This window comes from Oncorhynchus gorbuscha, linkage group LG03 (genome assembly GCF_021184085.1).
Source record: "Oncorhynchus gorbuscha isolate QuinsamMale2020 ecotype Even-year linkage group LG03, OgorEven_v1.0, whole genome shotgun sequence".
In the NCBI taxonomy this organism is placed as follows: Eukaryota; Metazoa; Chordata; class Actinopteri; order Salmoniformes; family Salmonidae; genus Oncorhynchus; species Oncorhynchus gorbuscha.
The window spans coordinates 42185659-42205544 of record NC_060175.1 but is presented as its reverse complement, the minus strand read 5'-3'; the positions used below and the strand labels follow the sequence as shown (position 1 = coordinate 42205544).

At 42.1% G+C, this 19886-nt stretch overlaps 1 protein-coding gene and 1 pseudogene across 1 annotated transcript; both read left to right on the top strand.

Annotated features, from left to right (window-relative positions):
- The first annotated feature begins 409 nt into the window (after nt 1-409).
- LOC124017013 lies at nt 410-3176 on the top strand (annotated as a pseudogene).
- A 361-nt stretch (nt 3177-3537) lies between these two features.
- LOC124031396 (protein PHTF1-like) lies at nt 3538-15032 on the top strand. Its single transcript, XM_046342583.1, has 17 exons — nt 3538-4209; nt 4430-4543; nt 6221-6277; nt 6361-6430; nt 6532-6690; nt 6882-7056; nt 7175-7292; nt 11531-11686; nt 11775-12014; nt 12094-12222; nt 12428-12697; nt 12807-12938; nt 13048-13134; nt 13308-13463; nt 13551-13646; nt 13779-13904; nt 14466-15032. The coding sequence occupies exons 2-17, from the start codon at nt 4514-4516 to the stop codon at nt 14484-14486; spliced, it is 2022 nt and encodes a 673-aa protein (XP_046198539.1). The 5' UTR covers nt 3538-4209; nt 4430-4513; the 3' UTR covers nt 14487-15032.
- The last annotated feature ends 4854 nt before the right edge of the window (nt 15033-19886 follow it).

Sequence of the window (19886 nt, the reverse complement as noted above, 5' to 3'; positions counted from 1 at the left end):
TCTAAACACACGTTCATTTCTAGCAACATATTGGTTTCATGACCTTCCAGTTCTGTAATTTCAAGCATGCCATCAACTTTGGGACATAAGTCAAAACAGCTCAAACAATAATGTTATATGCTGAAAAATATTAACCGGGATAAAAATCTAATTTAAAAACTGAAGTACACGAGTTCAAGATACTTTTGCCACACATTTCACATTGTACAATGTTAGCTCTATATGTTTTATGATCCATATTCTAATAGCAACATAATTCATGAATAATCAACATTCCTCATCTTTGTAACCATATCTGACCACAATAATGTCCCTCACTCACACAGTAGATAGTGTAGTGGCGCTGTCCTGAACAGGCCTCTCCTGCACCACACACCTCAGCCTGCTGTTCATCTTCCTGTTGGTGGTTATGATCAGCAGGGGGCTGAGTGCTGCAACAAGAAGAATATGTGCACAGTCCATTATCCACCCCATAGAGGAACATGTACAGGGTCACCAAGGCCACTACAGCCTTAGCTGCCCGCTGCTCTGCCCCACCACTGGCCCCAAATCTGCTGCAGAGTCCCTTCACCTGCTGGCTGTGGCAGTACAGAAAAACCAGGATAACCAGACTGGCCATCAGGGCCATGGGCACCACGTCCCTCCCCACCTGGACAGCCCAGTTCACCTGCGTGGACTGCATAAAAGGAAAGCGAACAAATTAATGCTGTGCTGCATGAGGCCCGAGTCGTTCCAGGAGCCCAGGGACAAGGCTATGGCCGCAGGAAGCTCGCCAGGGTCTCTAGAGGGCAGCACACACCCAACACAAGCAGGTTGGCACAGGCCAGGTGCAGCACGATTGCATCAGCAGGAAGGAGCTAGTGCTCCTGGTACAGTGCCAGGAGGAATGCCAAGAGGACAGCAGTGTTTCTTGGGACATCAACCACAGTGACAGGTACAGCACTCCCCAGACCACCTCCTCTGATTCCGTGGTTGCAGAGATAAAGGATATGAAAATATATGTCAAATCAGTATTTGTCAATATATACAATCATCTCAGAAGGCCATTGCATACATCAGTTATTTTACCTGAGAGGAATTCTTTATGATGTTGGAGTCTGATCACTAGTGTGTTTGTAAACCAGACCAAAGTCCCCTTGGCTAGTGAGTTTCCTTGTGTACTTATACTCTCAGAGAGATTCAGTAACTGTAGGTGGTGATCAGCATGGTCCACTGACTTTAGGCTCCTCTTTCATCTCCCTCCAATTACCTGAGATCAATACAGATGACTGCATCTGTTCCAGCTGTGGCTATATGCCACCAGAACATGTAATCGGGACTGAGGACAGAATGACACCAAATAAAAGGAAATTGAGGTCTCAAGAAGTATCTATATGTCAAGTTATTGTGCAAAGAAAGCATTCGAATGGGGACAAAACCCTTTGTCTAATGCTCAATGTATTCCCAGCCATAATTATCACTTTAAATTCTCATAGACTAGGCATACTGTTCTATTTTGTTCTTTTTCTATGGTTTCTTTGAATCGCTTTCTGCTACAGTCCAGGTAAGGACTAACAACAAGCCTACAGTGCCCCCCTCTGGAGAATGATGTGACAAGACAAGGGTATCATTTTTGCCATTCAAAAAGGTCTGACATAGGAGTAAAATAGTTACCCCAAACTGAAAAATGAAGTATGAGCAATGTGTGTTTGTTTTACTTTGTGATTGATGTTTTATAATGAGATGCATAACAAGTCAGATAGACTTGAGATTGTTTGATGTCATTGATGTGAAACACGCCTCACTGTCACGCTGGCTCCTCTGTCGGAGATAAAGGTGCCGAAGCAAAGACCTTGGTCCATAACAACAGACTGGAATTCCACTGAAAGGTATATTTACCCCTGGGAGAGTATACTTATTTAGATGTTCAACAGTCGTCTGTAGTTTTTGACAACCTGTTTGAGGCATTGAAATGAAAAATAAATCTATAAAGAAATTCGAAAGGGGAAAAAACAAGTCTAGTCTTTGGAGGAAACTTATTAAAAACCCTCTGCTTACTATGTAGAATACATTATAGAATCCCTAGAGAAGAACATGCATGAGCTTGTGCTCTAATTAGTCCTGTACTCATGTCAACATATTGATACTAACATGGGGAAATTACACCACTTCAGATTATTGATCTCATAGTGGTTTGAAAATGAGTAGCACATTCAAATGTCACCTTAGCCTAAATCAAGGATCCTTCAGCATGAGTTGACTTTATTCCAAGTTCGACTTATAGTTAAGGGTGCTGTCTAAAATACACTGTTATGTCTTAAGCACAGCTAAACCACAACATTACCATCTTTCATTCATATGTTGAGAATGGAGCAACGTTGGGTTAGAAATGTACACTGTCAGGATTGTTACTCCCCACTGTGCAGCAGAGGTTTTGTGAAACAGGATGATTGGGGAACACTCTGGTGCTGCTGGCCTACACCCAGGTCTTCTGCTCTGAGCACATACTCATGCCTTTGGACATGATTCTCTGCCACCTCGCCTTCGTTGACCTGATGCTGCTCCCCAGACCATGACTGTGTTTGGCCTGCTCAACCTGCTGAATGACCCGGTGCAAGGTGGTCATTTATCCATACTGCATCGCCCGGGCCCTGTCCACTTTCATCACTTGTATGCTCAGTGTGTTCCAGGCGGTGATGACCATCGCCCCTGCAGCTTTGTCCAGGCTTAAGTCCTGTCTTCCCAGCCATTGTGCCCACCTTCGCACGGCTGTGGCTCCTCAACATGGATGCATCACAGCAAGAATTTTCTCTATTTGCCCCCGCAATGGCACCATGCCTGCCTTCACCCTGAATGTTATATTCTTCCGCATAGACAATGTCATCTGGATTTACATGCTGACGGTAGCCAAGTTGTCTCCAATGGTGGCTGACAAGAGGGTCTTCTTCTCCTGCTGTTATGCCTCTCTCAGTCCCATCTTCATCATCAGCTCCAATAAGAAGGTCAAGAGCAAGTTGGTGTGTGCTGCATCCGACCAAGAACAACCATCAGCCGACACCCAGGACTTCAGTGACAATATCTCAAATGTAACCCAAGCTCTGGATAAACATCATTTCCTTCTGGGGTTATTATACCACATGGATGGTCTTCTTGTGATTATTTTGTGTAATTATGCCTGTGTAGTCTACTTGTTATAGGCCTTTTATTTATTTGTGTAAATCATTGCAGTTTTCAGGATTTTAGATTTAAGTCATTTTAGATTTAACTAATTTAACTAGTGTGACATGGGGTTTGAAACAGTAAGGGATTTATCATTCTATTGGACAAGCAGGAACTGTGAGGACGACAAAAATACAGTACAATACAATAATGTGGACAAAAAACAACAGTGACAAAAAATGTAAATAGTTATAAGTAATGCTATGGAAATCTACATAATGTAAAAATCTTTATTTTACTATGCATTGATGTTTATTCTACAAGTCTAGAGTGGTAAGGCATACACTCTAGCCGAGCCGTAACAAGTTATTTATTATAATGTGGATTTTCCACAGACCACACGCGCCACAGATTTGACAGTTCTGAAAATTGTCAACAAGCAGGCTGAAATGAATCGGATTAACCCGGAAAAAAAGAGTCGCAAGAGACATGTCAGTGCGCATTCCTATGAATTCGCCTTGAAATGCAACTGACAACGAAGTTTGCATTTGGAAAATCGTTTACATAACTGAAATAAATGAAATTGCTCATAAATCTTTGCGATTCCCGCAGTCGAGATGCTGCTAGTTGGCTAGTTTACCCCGTCGAGCTCCGCGCCACTCCTGGGCTGAAGAAAAGCTGGCGAGCTAACTTTGCTTCATGGTAGCTAGCTAGCTTCTATTGCTAATATAGCACTACTGTACTGGTTTCTAGATTAGCTAAATGTGCCGCGAATCTGTTTACCTATTTTGAATGGTGGCAAATGTAGAAGTTGAAACGTGTTTTGTTCGAGTTGAAAAGTATAGCCTAGCTGAGGTTGCTTGAATGATGATGACGGTGAGGCAGAGCTAGCTAGTTTGCAATCCTACAACGTTACTGCGCCATCCCACTTGATACTGCTCCTGGATGATGGTTCTAAGAGGAATGATTGATCTTTTAATGTTTTTGGAATGATCTCTAGTAGAGTTTCACCCGAATACAGTAGGACCATTGTAGCACCTATCTTCAACCACATTATCCTTTGGCTTTGGGGTAAGTTTTAGTCAGTTGACTATCTGTAGCCTATACAGCTAACATTAGTTTTGTATTGAGTATAACAAATGTACATGCAGCACAATTAAAAACAGTAAACTACAGTTATCAGTGATGATTTCTGGTATTGAGTGAACATGATGTGTGTGAATGCCCTTTGTACTCCACACTGGCTTTGTTTTTGCTTTATCTCTAATGTTCTTTCCTTTGTTTTGACAAGCCTGGGTTGCAGTCAGATCTTATCTGCCACTGTGGCCCCTGCACAATGACCTGACCCAATCTTCATCACAGTCATAAAACAACAATGGCAAGAATAGCTTGGTATCAAGAGAAGGTAAGGGCCTCTTTACACTACACTACTTTGACAACACAAGCTAGGTCCAGGAGAGATACTTGTGTAGTGTAAAGAGACAGATCTAGATTCAAATCTCTTTAAGAGATGTCTCCCACATTACCACAACCACAACCGGCTGTGATTTGAGAGTCCCATAGGGCGGAGCACAATTGGCCCAGCGTCGTCCAGGTTTGGCCGGTGTAGGCCGTCATTTTAAATAAGAATTTGTTCTTAACTGACTTGCCTAAATAAAACCTCCGGAGGTATGTAAAACCAGTAGATGATATGCCATGTTCAAAACATCTGGCAACTGGTAACTCGGAAATCTCAGACTTTTGACTTGAGTGCGTTCAAGACAACTGGGAACTCCAAAAAAAAACTTGCTCCGACTGAGGAAAAATCCTTTTGAACAGTCATCCAACTCGGAATTCCAACTCGGGAACTTGGGCCTCTTTCTAGAGCTCAGACTTTCCCATCTGTAGATCATGACGTCATGATTTGACCTCGTATTATTCTGAGTTACCAGTTGTCTTGAATGCACCAATAGTGATAGCGCTGACATCTTCCACGTATTCCTATGGAAAACTCCCAATGGTGCCTGAAATATTTGAATTTGAAGCATGCCATATTGACAAAGATATTTATAACTAACCTAAGATGGTTCATCTGTGTTGTTTACAGTAGGCGCAAATGAAGCATAGTGGGCAGATAAAGCAAGGGGGTGGGCAAAGCCAAGCAAGAGCTAGCTAGTTGTAGCATATATTTGCATATTTCCATTTGGGAACGCCTCCTCTGTGAAGTGCGCGTGTGCACAAACTCAATTCAACCTTCCACTTTTTCTAAACAATGCCATTTTTTAAAACTTTGGCAAAGTGTCAAGTTTATAAAGCTCAATGGGGAATTCAAACTTACACCGCAAGTGGCAGTAGATGTCAGGAACTCGCCGCCTTACCACTGTGAGCTAACTGTGCAGAGATGTATTTTCTCACGATGCACATTATTTTATTATCAGAGTGCCAGTGGACTTCTGGTAAGTATGCTTTAGTGAGAACATGGTGGGATCAGGTACAACTATGTTTACCCACCCCCAAAATGAATTTTCATGAGATATTCCCCCCGCCCACAACATCTCACCTAATATTTGTTAAATTTGAACGGGTCGGGCAAAGGCTGAAATTGGGGTTGAGAGTTACCCTTTAAGAAAAAGTCTCTCCCACACCACATGTCCCTGCCCGAATTACCGTAATTGCCTTAATACAAGTACACAGCTTTCTTGCTCTGTTAGACAAATTGAAAATGAAATGCTTTTAAAATATCCATATATGTGTGAATCATTGCATTAATCAAGTGTGCAACACTATGTGCAATATGGTTTAGATGAGAAGCTCCTGTATAGTTTCAATTTCTAGCCTTATTTTGATTGTCTAAATACTATGGTATTTACGATATGCTAATAGTTGCACTCACATGATGCAGGAATGTGGCTTTGGCCACACTACATCCCAGGCTGGTGTAAATAGAAAAGTTGCAAATCTGATGTTGAAGAGAGATCTCACTAGACATATTTTACTAATGTAAATGGCCCCTAAGACATGCTAGACTTACTGACAATGTAATGAGGGTCTAAAATCCCCTACATGAGATGATACAAACTGAAGTGTGTGCATGTGTCAACAGATTGGTGCATATGATCAGCAGGTCTGGGAGAAATCTCTGGAGCAAGCAGAATTTAATGTAAGTTCATGACATTTGGCCTAATATGCACACAATTCTTATATGATCAGCATTTGTCACTAAGATAAGTGTCACCCCCACAGGGTATTGACAGTAAACCAAAGAGGTCTGGCCACATCAAGACAGACCTCATTGATGTTGACTTAGTAAGAGGTGAATATCCATTTGTTACAAGGTCTTATATCTTACACAATGTCGCTTATTGGATGGATATGGTGCATGCAACGCTATTGATTGGCTCTCTTCTATTCCAGGATCCACATTCAGCAAGGCAAAGCCAGATAGTCCATGGACAGCATTGACTCGTAAGGGTCTGGTCAGGGTGCTCCTCTTCCCCTTCTTTTTCCAATGGTGGATCCAGGTGACCTCCAGGTCCATCTCCACCTGTATCCTGGTGCTCTACTTGATGCAAGGTAAACTCGCATCTCACATTAACATTGCTTTAGGCATGGGTCAGATCATGCTTGTTGTCTACTGTTAAGAAGTCATACGATATACTATTTATCGACTTGAAGTAAATAAGTCTGTCATTCACTAACTCTCTAAAGAGCAGGTTTCTAACATTTTTGGTTGGCCTGTTAACTTAATGGCTTTCTCTCTGCAGTGGCAGCATCAGTGTTGTACATGGAAGTTCCCGCAGCCAGTGCTAGTGAGCTATTTGGGCCCATGTGTCTGATGTTGTTGCTGGGGACAGTGCACTGCCAGATAGTGTCCACTGAGTCCAACCGGAGCCCCTCAGACAGCCCCGTGAGCAGCACCAGCCCTGCACGAAGGAGGAGGTTGGGCTCTTACAGCATGTAACACACACACACTGCTTTGTGCTCACCCTTTTATACACTCTTGCAAACTGCTCTCACACTGTATAACATGTTCCCTCATTTCTCAACATTCATTCAGGCCAAGGAAGGGTAGAGGATTGAAGAGAACAGAAGGACAGGGGACCGATGGGGACACTGAGCTGCAGCCTTGGCAGCTGGAGGAAAACCAGAGGTTGTACAGATCAGAGGAGAGAAGGGTAAGGCCATACAGACAATGACCAGATCCTCTACCTGAACATATAGCAATAATTCATGTTTGTGAGTCAAGCAGTCGTTAACCCTTTACACTCTAGGAATTGGCCTATATGGAAGGTGCTAAATTGAATTGTTTCTTACAGAAGAAATATGAAATGCATAACCATGGGAGCAATAGAAAGGGAATAGTTTGGAGATAATGGGAAAATTATTACACCAAAGTTGAGGACACAACAGTTCACCTGACACAAGACTGAATCCAAACATTACACTGTTGATTTTATGTGCATTTTACATTTACTGTACTTCTCGCCACATTTGTTGATAGCGAAGTCTGAAAATACTCTTGATACATTCAGTAACATGATAAAAAATATTCCTGCAAAATGTGTGGTAGGTGCAACATAAGACAACAAAAATGACAAGGGTTTGAATGAGAGGACTAACTGGTGTCTCCAAGTGGTCACACACCTCTCCAAAGTTCCTCAATTGAAATGCACTTTTATGACTCAAAGAAGAGTTTTCAACTACAAGGTGCTTTTTTGAGCTCTCCTAGCTGTGCCATTGAGGAACTAGAACAAGCACACTTGTAGTTGTTTCGTTTGGAGCACAACGCTGCATCCCTGCCATCACACAATCACTGTTGTTGTTTCATGCAATACAAAAACGGCCCATTTATAAATCGCAGTCTGGTTCAGTTGGGCATCATTTCAAAATGTGTTTTATTGCCAACGTGACTAGCTAAGTTGTAAAATATGATCTTACAGTGTTAGACTTTCACAAGGTATTTCAGAGAAATAGATCGTAATTTTGGTCCCCATAGAAAGGAGTAATGAGTGCATTCAGGTGCATCTCTTCACAATAGACCAACAGGCTCATTCTGTTCACAACAACGCCATGTCATCTTGTAACTGAACATCAAACATAGTGATCATAAACGTTGACACTGTATTAGGGCTGACCCCATTTAGGCGACTGGTCGATTGTTTGGTCGATAGGCTGTTGGTTGACCGAGATTTCTTTAGTCGAGCGTTTGCAATTGTATTTTTTTCAATGTGCACAAAACACCTGTCTAATTCATGCCTGTCTCAGTTGACTAATCCACTGCGGTGGTCGCACGGATGGCACAATCCATCATTCTAAGACGTGATACTGAAATTGTATATGATTATGTAAGAATAATGGAGCCACACTAATAAATCTAATTTTAGTCCTGTCCAAATCTGCCATGTCAATAATTTGTACATGACAGGAAAGTAACAATACCAGCCACAATAAGCGACTGTTTTTTGGTGAACTCCAAGGTCCTCTGACAATACTAGTCCTGTGCAAATCGGCATCCCTGTGTTTTGAGAGAAATGTTTGAGTTTGACAGGTGTTGCTCACGGTTTGAGCAAGAAAACAATAACTGTGCATAGGCTAAAAATGAAGGGCCTACATGTATCAACTTTCACAGTGAATGCTTTTGTTCATATGTTTTGTGCTTATGAATTGAATATTGCCAAATGCACCTGTGAAAAATATTGCACCTATTTAATGTAACCCTTGTGGTTAATAGATCGCAAAGCAGCATACAACTGACCTAAAAATATGAGAATGATAAGTTCACTTTTACAACCATACCCTTAAAACACATCTACAGTGCAAGTGCACTGTTCAGCTCACATCTGAAGGCTGGGGGGCATTTAGGAGGTCTACTGCAGATCGCTAAAATATCCTAATGATTATCACACTTCCTCAATTCAAATATTATGGCGACACTGTTATCACCTGGACTTGTTGAAATATCTTTGTGTAGAAAAAAACACTGTCATAACTGTCAATGTTTTTGAAAAGAATAAAGAATTACAGGGGGCAGTTTGGAAAAAATGTATTCCGTCCTAATCGTCCTCTGGAGTAACAGACATTCTGGGGTAATTATTACATAACCAATGTTCTCTAGTAATTCTAGTCCTGTGCGAAATAGGGCTTAACCTAATTGTCTAAGAAAATTGAGGAGCCAGCGAACCCCAACTTAATTAGGTCCATAATCAACTGTTAAATGTGCCAGGCTTTATACAACCAAAAATCTCCAATTTGGATTTACCAGACCAAAGGACAGATTTTCACCAGTCTATTGTCCATTGCTCGTGTTTCTTGGCCCAAGCAGGTCTCTTCTTATTATTGGTGTCCTTTAGTAGTGGTTTCTTTGCAGAAATTTGACCATGAAGGCCTGATTCACGTAGTCTCCTCTGAACAGTTGATGTTGAGATGTGTCTGTTACTTGAACTTTGTGAAGCATTTATTTGGGCTGTAGTCAGAGGTGCACTTAACTAATGAACTTATCCTCTGCAGCAGAGGTAAATCTGGGTCTTACTTTCCTGTGGCGGCCGTCATGAGAGCCAGTTTCATCATAGCGCTTGATGGTTTTTGCGGCTGCACTTGAAGAAACTTTCAACGTTCTTGAAATTGTACATATTGACTGACCTCCATGTTGGATAAAAGCGTCTGCTAAATGGCATATTATTATTATTATTATTATTATTTTAAAGTAATTATTATTTTTTGCTTAATTGAGTGGTTCTTGCCATAATATGGACTTGGTCTTTTACCAAGTAGGGATATCTTCTGTATACCACCTCTACCTTGTAGAGCACAACTGATTCAACACAACTGATTTGGCTCAAATGCATTGAGAAGAAAATACATTCCACAGATTAACTTTTAACAGGGCACACCTGTTAATTGAAATACATTCATGAAGCTGGTTGATAGAATGCAATGAGTGTGCAAAGCTGTCATCAAGGCAAAGGGTGGCTGCTTTTTGATTACTACATGATTCCAGATGTGTTATTTCATAGTTTTGATGTCTTCACAATGTAGAAAATAGTACAAATAAAGAAAAACCCTTGAATGAGTAGGTGTATTCAAACTTTTGACTGGTACTGTATCTACAGAAATAAGGCAGATCTTGCTTCTGTTTGAGTGTTTGTTTAATAGCCTACTGATTCCGTGAGCACCAAGCCTCATACAACGGCAAAATGACGGATAAAGAAATTTCACAGATTTGGCGGTTTTTAATATTTGCTATGCCGTAATAAATGCTTTACAATTGTTTTCCGTTAATATTGTTATTACTTATTACTTATAATTTATTTAGTGTTGTTTACACTTCCAACAGGCAGAAAATTAATATTGTAATCTAACAGCACCTGTGTGTCATACACAATATCCATGCATCTCTCGTTCCTATACCCTCCTTTTTCTTGATTTCCTTCTTATTGTTATTATTACAATTATTATTAGGATCATCTTTATAATAATAACTAATGTCGTTATCATTAGTAGGCTTTGTAAAGTAGCCTTGTATACTCAGCCATCTAGCTGTAGGCCTAAGACTGTGTCCGGTTCAGTCTTAATACCGTAATTTACTTAGGCCTATATTTCAATACAGCCTACTGTATCAATCAGTCATGCTGTGTGATGGCATGAACAAATGAATATGAGACATTCATGCTTTGAAATGCAATCAAGCATTTTAGTTTTAAAATTGAATAACAAAGGGAGCTTTGAATAATTAGCATATGCAAAAAATAAACCGCAATTCACGAATGCATGCAACTGTTTTTAGTCTGCTGTAATAAAGGCTTTGTATATCTTTTTTTCCTTTGAACAGACTCTCTAGTACACTTATTCATTTAGTGTTGTTTACACTGTTCCAAATGGTCAGAAAAAATATTGTAATCTAACAGCAACTTTTTGGCAATCCTAATACTCATGCAACACTTGCTTCTATACCCTCCTTTTTCTTGATCTCCAGTAGTTTACATAACTAAGTCAAATGTCTTCCACAGATCTGACTTCCCCTTTCCCTCCTGAGCAACCAGTAAACATTTGCTCGTTTCGAGTTTCTTTTTCACATTCTCTGCATCCATTTTGCTGTCGACATTACTGTGTTCGGAGTTTATAACCAATTTATTGATGTGATTATGATTTATGATTTTTATTATGATTTTTACCCGTATAAGGTTCAAGTGTTTTCAGGGCTACCAGAGTTCCAAAAGTTCCTATTTTCATGTGTGTGGGGAATCTCAAAATGTATTTGTTACCTTTTGTGTTGCCTGAGCAAATTTGTCTATCAGGTTGTAAGGCTGGGCGGGGCTTTTAAGATGGGGCTTTGTCTGTGATTGACATTTTGGCTACCAAGGTTGTGTTGCTGTTGATCCTGCGGATTCTATTGTTGATTGTGATTCTATTCCAGAACAACCAGAGAAAGTCAGGCTTTGGGGCCTCTGACGAACTTTCAAGTGAGGAGGATGGGAAAGAAAAACTACCTACTGGTGTAGCTGGAACTATACCTGCCTCTGTTCTCAGGAAGAGACGCCTTCACTCCTTCTCTAACCCCTCATCACCTCAGGTAAACCTTAAGAGGCAGTGAGTCCTGCTCTGTTTATTGTAGCCAGAGTGAAAGGGGGACATTTTAGTTTGACCTATTATTTGCACAGGAGGAAAGTAGTGGAGGTGCCATGGACACTAAGGTGAAACCTCATGAAGTGGAGCGCCTTCGGACCGAACTGGAGCGCCCGGCTTCTGACACAGATGACACAATATGGGAGGAGCTTCTTCAGGGGCCTGACACCGTCTCCACTGGCAGTAGTGACAGTGAGGGGGACGGGCGATACGGCCCTGGCCTGACCCTCCCCCCGTTCACCACTCTCAGCAGTGATGATGAGACCCTGCTGCAGGTGGGTCCGTCCACAAGGACTCACTTTAATCACAGAAAGGGTAAGTATATATCGGCTCACCAGCTTTCTCTCCTCACAGGGCCATCTATCGTGGCTGCAGGCGTGCCACCCATCCAGAGACCGGGTCAGTGTCATCATCTGGGAGCAGGGGGAGTGCAAGAAAGCAGATATGTCAGTACTGGAGATCAGTGGGATCATCCTCACACGGGTACACCTCCTATGACCACTTCATTACACACTGATGCCTTTTTGGTAGAATTAACACACATCCAATACAGAGGGAATGCGGGTCTGTAATGCTTTAGGACTGGAAAGGGGTTCTGTCTGATTCTATTTATAGAAACACTATTAGGGCTGTGTACTCTGTGCTCCATGCCACTGTCCTCCTAACAGAGGTAATTTCTTCTGTGTAGGTGAAGGTGGTGGAGCAAGGCATGGGTTACCTAGCCCTGGGGGGGTTGTTCACTGCCACACTGGCACTGCTTCCTTTTGTCTTCCGCCTGGCACAACAGCTGGACATGAAGCGCCTGAGCTCCCTGTCCCTGGTAGAGCTGGCTGTCATGGTGGTGGGGCCGCCCAACACCCAGATCTACGCCTTCTTCTTCATCACCACCGTGGAGAGGCTTTGCCTCACCGGACTCTTCTTCTTCATGATGTGTGTGGCAGAGAGGACCTACAAACAGGTCAGCATGTTAGTCCCACTGTACTGTAGTAGACATACTGCTACAAAACAAACGTGCTGGAAATGGTGTGGTTGACATATGTTTTTGCGTGGTTCTCTTTCATCAACAGCGGCTTGTTTTCGCCAAACTCTTCAACCACATCACCTCAGCACGAAAGGCTAAGAAGTGGGAAATCCCCCATTTCAGGCTGAAGAATGTGCAGAACATAAAGATGTGGCTGTCGCTCCGCTCCTTCCTCAAGGTCTGACTTACTCTCACTACTCCTATGACTTTTTTAGGTATACTTCAGTGTATGGCTTTGACCAGTAGGGGGTGATTAATGTCTTACCCTTTTTTCCCGTTCATCACAGAGACGTGGGCCCCAGCGTTCCGTTGATGTCATCGTCTCCTCCATCTTCCTCCTGGCCCTCTCCATCGCCTTCATCTTGTGTACACAGGTCAGACATATCTATAAGAAAGAGTGTCTGTATCTCTGATAAATATACAGAATTCCAGGAAACACCATGATTTACCTTCCCCTTGTTATGAATGGGCATTGGTTAAGGTCCAACCTGTAGAAACTCAATCGATGAAAGATTGAGTACTCTTTTTTTCTATCTATAACTCCCAGCTCCTGAACAGTCACCACACCTTCCTGGACTCTGAGACCAACTGGGAGCTCATGGTGTGGGGTTCCTCTCTCATCCTCTTCCTGCTCCGCCTGGCCACCTTGGGCTCCGAGACCAACTGTAAATACAGCAACGTGTCAGTGCTGCTGACGGAACAGGTGAGGCTCCCTACAACACACACACACGTGCACACGCAGACAGACCACTTTAATACTTTCAGTAATGCATCTTCTCAATTCTTTCAGATCAACTTGTATCTTAAGATGGAAAAGAAGCCCAACAAGAAAGAAATGTTGAACATAGTGAACAATGTTCTGAAGCTTGCAACAAAATTAATGAAAGTAAGCATGTCTTTAAACTTTAGCCACATTATGAATATTTGGATTTAGTCTCGTCTTCTGGGCTGGTGGTAGTTTATTCAGCATAACGTGCAGTGAAAGCATCTCTAACTTTTCATACCAACCCTTTTACAGGAGCTTGACACCCCCTTCCGACTGCTGGGTCTGACTGTGAACCCTCTTATCTACAACATCACACGTGTGGTCATCCTGTCTGCAGTCTCCGCTGTGGTCAGCGATCTGCTCGGCTTCAACATCAGAGTGAGTGGAGACACTTCTAATACCACAGTGCTGTAGCAGAACACTGATATGTGGTGGAGCACAATTGGCACAGCAACGTCTGGTTTTGGCCGGGGTAGGCCGTCATTGTAAAAAATAATTTGTTGGGAGCCTCCCGGGTGGCGCAGTGGTTAATGGCGCTGTACTGCAGCGTCAGCTGTACCACCAGAGACTCTGGGTTCGCGCTAACCAAGGTTGCCAGGTGCACTGTGTTTCCTCCGACACATTGGTGCGGCTGGCTTCCGGGTTGGATGCGCGCTGTGTTAAGAAGCAGTGCGGCTTGGTTGGGGTGTGTATCGGAGGACGCATGACTTTCAACCTCCGTCTCTTCCGAGCCCGTATGGGAGTTTTAGCGATGAGACAAGATAGTAGCTACTAAAACAATTGGATACCACAATATTGGGGTAAAATTCCCCCCAAAATAAATAATAATAATTTGTTCTTAATTGACTTGCCTCTGTCAGAGTGGTTTTCCTCTTAGTACATTTGTATTAACTTCCACAAGTGTTTTTAAATGCACCCTCCTTGTTGTCTCTTCTACAGCTGTGGAAGATCAAGCCTTAATGCTAAACCACTAACTGTTGGACAATGGAGACTGCCAACTCCTACCATCCACAGCTTGCTATCTGTGCAAAGTGTGCAATTCTACTGAGTGATCGCCTATGCATCTCAGTGCCTTCCCTCCCAGGAACATTGAACTTTCAATCACCATTGTGGTCATACACAAGCATGAACTCTTGACAATGAATGATATACACATCCTTGACTACTACATCTGCTGCAGCAGTTCCAGTAACCCAGTGCCTGAATCTGGAATGTCCCTGAACCTGACCACTTCCTGGCTCTCACATGGAGAAACAGTAGCCAATGGGTGTCTTCTGAACACTGAGAAATTTGCTGGACATTTGAATGTAAACCATTTTAAGACATGGAGAAACTATGGAATAGGAAATGAAAATGAACTAATTCTTATAAAAGAATTAGACATTCCAGTGGGGTTTGATATGTACATGGAACAAAAATATAAACGCAACATGCAACAATTTCAAAGATATTACTGAGTTACAGTTCATATAAGGAAATCAGTGAAATAAATTAATTAGGCCCTAATCTATGGATTTCACATGACTGGGAATAGAGATATGCATCTGTTGGTCACAGTTACCTTAAAAAAAAGGTTGGGGCGTGGATCAGAAAACCAGTCAGTATCAGGTGTGACCACCATTTGCCTCATGCAGCACAACACATCTCCTTCGCATAAGAGTTGATCAGGCTGTTGATTGTGGCCTGTGCCCACTCCTCTTCAATGTCTGTGCGAAGTTGCTAGATATTGGCAGGAACTGGAACATGCTGTCGTACATGTCGATCCAGAGCATCCCAAACATGCTCAATTGGTGAAATGTCTGGTGAGTATGCAGGCCATGGAAGAACTGGGACATTTTTAGCTTCCAGGAATTGTGTACAGATCCTTGCGGCATGGGCCATGCATTATAACTCTGAAACACGAGGTGATGGCAGTGGATGAATGGCACGACAATGGGCCTCAGGATCTCATCATGGTATCTCTGTGCATTCAAATTGCCATTGATAATGTGCAATTGTGTTCGTTGTCCATAGCTTATACCTGCCCATACCATAACCCCACCGCCACCATGGATTTCACATGGATTTCTCTCTGTTCACAACGTTGACATCAGCAAGCAACTCACCCACACAATGGCATACACGCTGTCTGCCATCTGCCCGGTACAGTTTAAACCGGGATTCATCTGTGAAGAGTACACTTTCCCAGTGTGCCAGTGGCCATCGAAAGTGAGCATTTGCCCACTGAAGTTGGTTACAGCGCCAAACTGCAATCAGGTCAAGACCCTGGTGAGGACGACGAGTTGTACAACTGATTGCATTCAACTAAAATGTCTTCCGCATTTAACCCAACCCCTCTGAATCAGCGCTTCCGTGATACGGTTTCTGACAGTTTGTGCAGAAATGCTTTGGTTGTGCAAACCCACAGTTTCATCAGCTGTCCGGGTGGCTAGTGTCAGACGATCCCGCAGGTGAAGAAACTGGATGTGGAGGTCCTGGGCTGGTGTGGTAACACATGGTTTACAGTTGGGAGGCCGGTTGGATGTACTACCAAATTTTCTAAAACGGCATTGGAGGCTTCTTATTGTAGAGGAATGAACATTAAGTTCTCTGGCACCAGCTCTAGTGGACTTTTCTGCAGTCAGCATGACATTTCCTGGTCTTTATATTGTCCCCAGCACAAGGTGTGTAATGATCATGCTGTTTAATCAGCTTCTTGATATGCCACATGTGTCAGGTGGATGGGATTGTCTAGGTAAAGGAAAAATACTTACTAACAGGGATGTAAACAAATTTGTGCTCAAAATTTGAGAGAAATAAGCTTTTTGTGTTTTTTAAATTTCAGATCATGAAACATGGGACCAACACTTTTGCGTGTTGCGTTTATATTTTTGTTTAGCATACATGTACTCTCTCAAACACAGCTGTTAGATTATATAGAATACTTTTTCAATGAAAAATGTATAGATTTTCAAAATGGATTACTGAACTAACTTAATTACGTATTTTCTTTTCAATAGGATATATTAAACTCTACTCTAAATGTATTTTGTGATATTTAAGGGATTTTAATATAGATTTTATGGGGGCTTTATTTATTTATGGGTTTTCAGTGTTTCATTACTGACATACAGTGCATTCAAAAAGTATTCACAGTCTTTGACTTTTTCCACATGTTGTTGTGTAACAGCCTGAATTTAAAATGGTTTAAATTGAGATATTGTCACACTGGCCTACACACAATACCCCATACTGTCAAAGTGTAATTATGTTTGTAAACATTTTTACAAATTAACAAAAAAAATACACTGGACTGTCTTGAGTACATAAGTATTCAATCCTTTTGTTATGGCAAGCATAAATACAAGGGCACCTATTGATAGATGGGTAAAAACCAAATGAAAAGCAGACATTGAATATCCCTTTGAGCATGGTGAAGTTATTGATTACACTTTGGATGGTGTATTAATACACCCAGTCACTACAATGATACAGGTGTCCTTCCTAACTCAGTTGCCTGAGAGGAAGGAAACCGCTCAGGGATTTCACCATAAGCCCAATGGTAACTTAAAACCGTAAGCGTTGAATGGCTGCGACAGGACAAAACTGAGGATGGATCAACAACATTGTTTTTTTTAGGATAAAAGAAATGGAATAGAGGCTAGTTCAGTCTGCTTTCCACCAGACACTGGGAGACCAATTCACCCTTCAGCAGGACAATAACCTAAAGCACAAGGCCAAACAAACACTGGAGTTGCTTACCAATACCACATTCAGTGTTCTTGAGTGGTCTAGTTACAGTTTTGACTTAAATCGGCTTGAAAATCTAAGATTTGAAAATGGTTGTCTTGCAATGATCAACAACCAACTTGACAGTGTTTGAAGAAATGTCAAAATAATCATGTGCAAATATTCTACGATCCAGGTGTGCAAAGCTCTTAGAGCCTTACCCAGAAAGCCACAACTGTAATTGCTGCCAAAGGTGATTCTAACATGTATTGACTCAGGCAGTTGAATGCTTATGATGTAATCAAGTTACTTTTATATATCTAGTGTATGTGGGCACGCCTTCAAATGAGTGGTTTCGGCTATTTCAGCCACACCCGTTGCTGACAGGTGTATAAAATCGAGCATGAGCCATGCAATCTACATAGACACACATTGGCAGTAAAATAGCCGTACTAAAGAGCTCCGTAACTTTCAACATGGCACCGTCATGGGATGCCCCGGTAAACTCTGCTGTTTTGTGAAGTGGAAAGGTCTAGGAGCAATAACTGCTCAGCCGTGAAGTGGTAGGCCACACAAGCTCACAGAACGGGACCACCGAGTGTTGAAGCGCGTAGGGCATAAAAATCGTCTGTCCTCGGCTGTAACATTCATTACCGAGTTCCAAACTGCCTCTGGAAGCAACGTCAGCACAAGAACTGTTGGTCGGGAGCTTCATAAAATGGGTTTCCATGGCCAAGCAGCCGCACACAAGCCCAGATCACCATGCGTTGGCTGGAGTGGTGTAAATCTCGCCACCATTGAATTCTGGAGCTGTGGACGCTTTCTCTGGAGTGATGAATCCCTTCACCCTCTGCATAGTATCAACTGTAAAGTTGTGTGGTGGAGTTATAATGGTCTGAGGTTGTTTTTCATGGTTCGGGCTAGGCCCCTTAGTTCCAGTGAAGGGAAATCTTAACGCTACAGCATACAATGACATTCTGGACAATTCTGTGCTTCCAACTTTGTATCAACAGTTTGGGGAAGGCCCTTTCTTGTTTCAGCATGACAATGCTCCCATGCACAAAGCGAGGTCCACACAAATGGTTTGTTGAGATCAGTGTGGAAGAAATTGACTGGCCTGCACAGAGCCCTGACCTCAACCCCTTTGGACCCCTTTGGGATTAATTGGAACGCCGACTGCGAGCCAGGCCTAATCGCCAGACATCTGTGCCCGACCTCACTAATGCTCTTGTGGCTGAGTATTTTTATTTTATTGTATTTAACTTTATTTAACTAGGCAACTAGAAGAAAGTCCCTGCAGCAATGTTCCAGCATCTAGTGGAAAGCCATCCCAGAAGAGTGGAGGCTGTTATAGAAGCAAGGGGGGAACAACTCCATATTAATGCTCATCATTTTGGAATGAGATGTTCGACGAGCATACTTTTGGTCATGCAGTGTATCTTTCCTCATGCAACTTAATCTAACTTGATATGGTTTCATCTAAATAGATTAAAATGTCCACATGTATAATATCAACCAATCAGATACTTTTATCTTAGCAGTCTCATCTTTAGTATTTGTCCTATAATTGAAAACCATCCCTCTCACATTTCCATCAGATATTTCTAGTCAGAGAATGAATATATCATTCTTGTTCTAAAGAGAGCTGATTATCCCACGAGACTGTACTTGGATACTTTTGGTCATGTAGTGTATATTAGTTTTTAATTTTTCATTCATGTTTTGCAAATGTTACAATTTTTCTTCCACTCTGACATTACAGAGTAGTTTGTGTAGATCAGTGATCATCCCACCTTATTAACAACAACGTGTAAAAAAGTCGAGGGGTGTGAATACTTTCTGAAGGCACTGTAACTGGTTTTAATGTCTAGGAATGGTACCCATAGATTGTACCCTTTGGACCGCCATCATCAGCAGTGTGCAACTGCAGCCCGCAATTCGGGGTGCTCCTGCATGTGGACATTCCTGCACAGTGGCGGTCAGTGCCGTTTATAACGAGGGAGACCAATTTTTTTTTTTTTTTACATGAGCATGGCCTCATTTCTAGTACAACATGTTGGATGACTGTCGTTCATATTCCATTAACCCTGTTCAATATAACATCGATAGGTTTAGGCTACTACTACTTGAATTTTTCCTATACCCATCATGAGGTTGCTACAACCTAGCGTATGAATGAAAGTTTTCAACGTAGGTGCACACAGGCCGAGAGAGAAATTTGAGATGACAGACAGTGACACATTCAATGCAGCTTTGCACACTCTTGCCTACATTTAGTTTATCTAGGGTGTAATAATTAGTCCAACAGTTGCAAACGAGAATTTCTATTGGACAATTTCATTTTTATCCCTATTTTGTTTGCTTCCGTTTAAGAAACGTTTTTTCAACAATTGGCGGAATGAATAAACACCTGATCACACATAAACACAGTTCACTTTCATAGCAGCCACGTTGTATTCCTTCTCTCCTCTATGCACTCTCCTCTCACCTTTTCCCTTCGTTTGTGGACTTCCATGAACAACTCATCCACTGTATGTGACCAGGCGAATAAACCTTTCCAAGCCAAACCATGTCATAACCGCTACACACAGCCTACATCGTTGTCCCCAAATTAGCTAAAGTAACGAGCTAGTCAACATAGCTAATAGAACT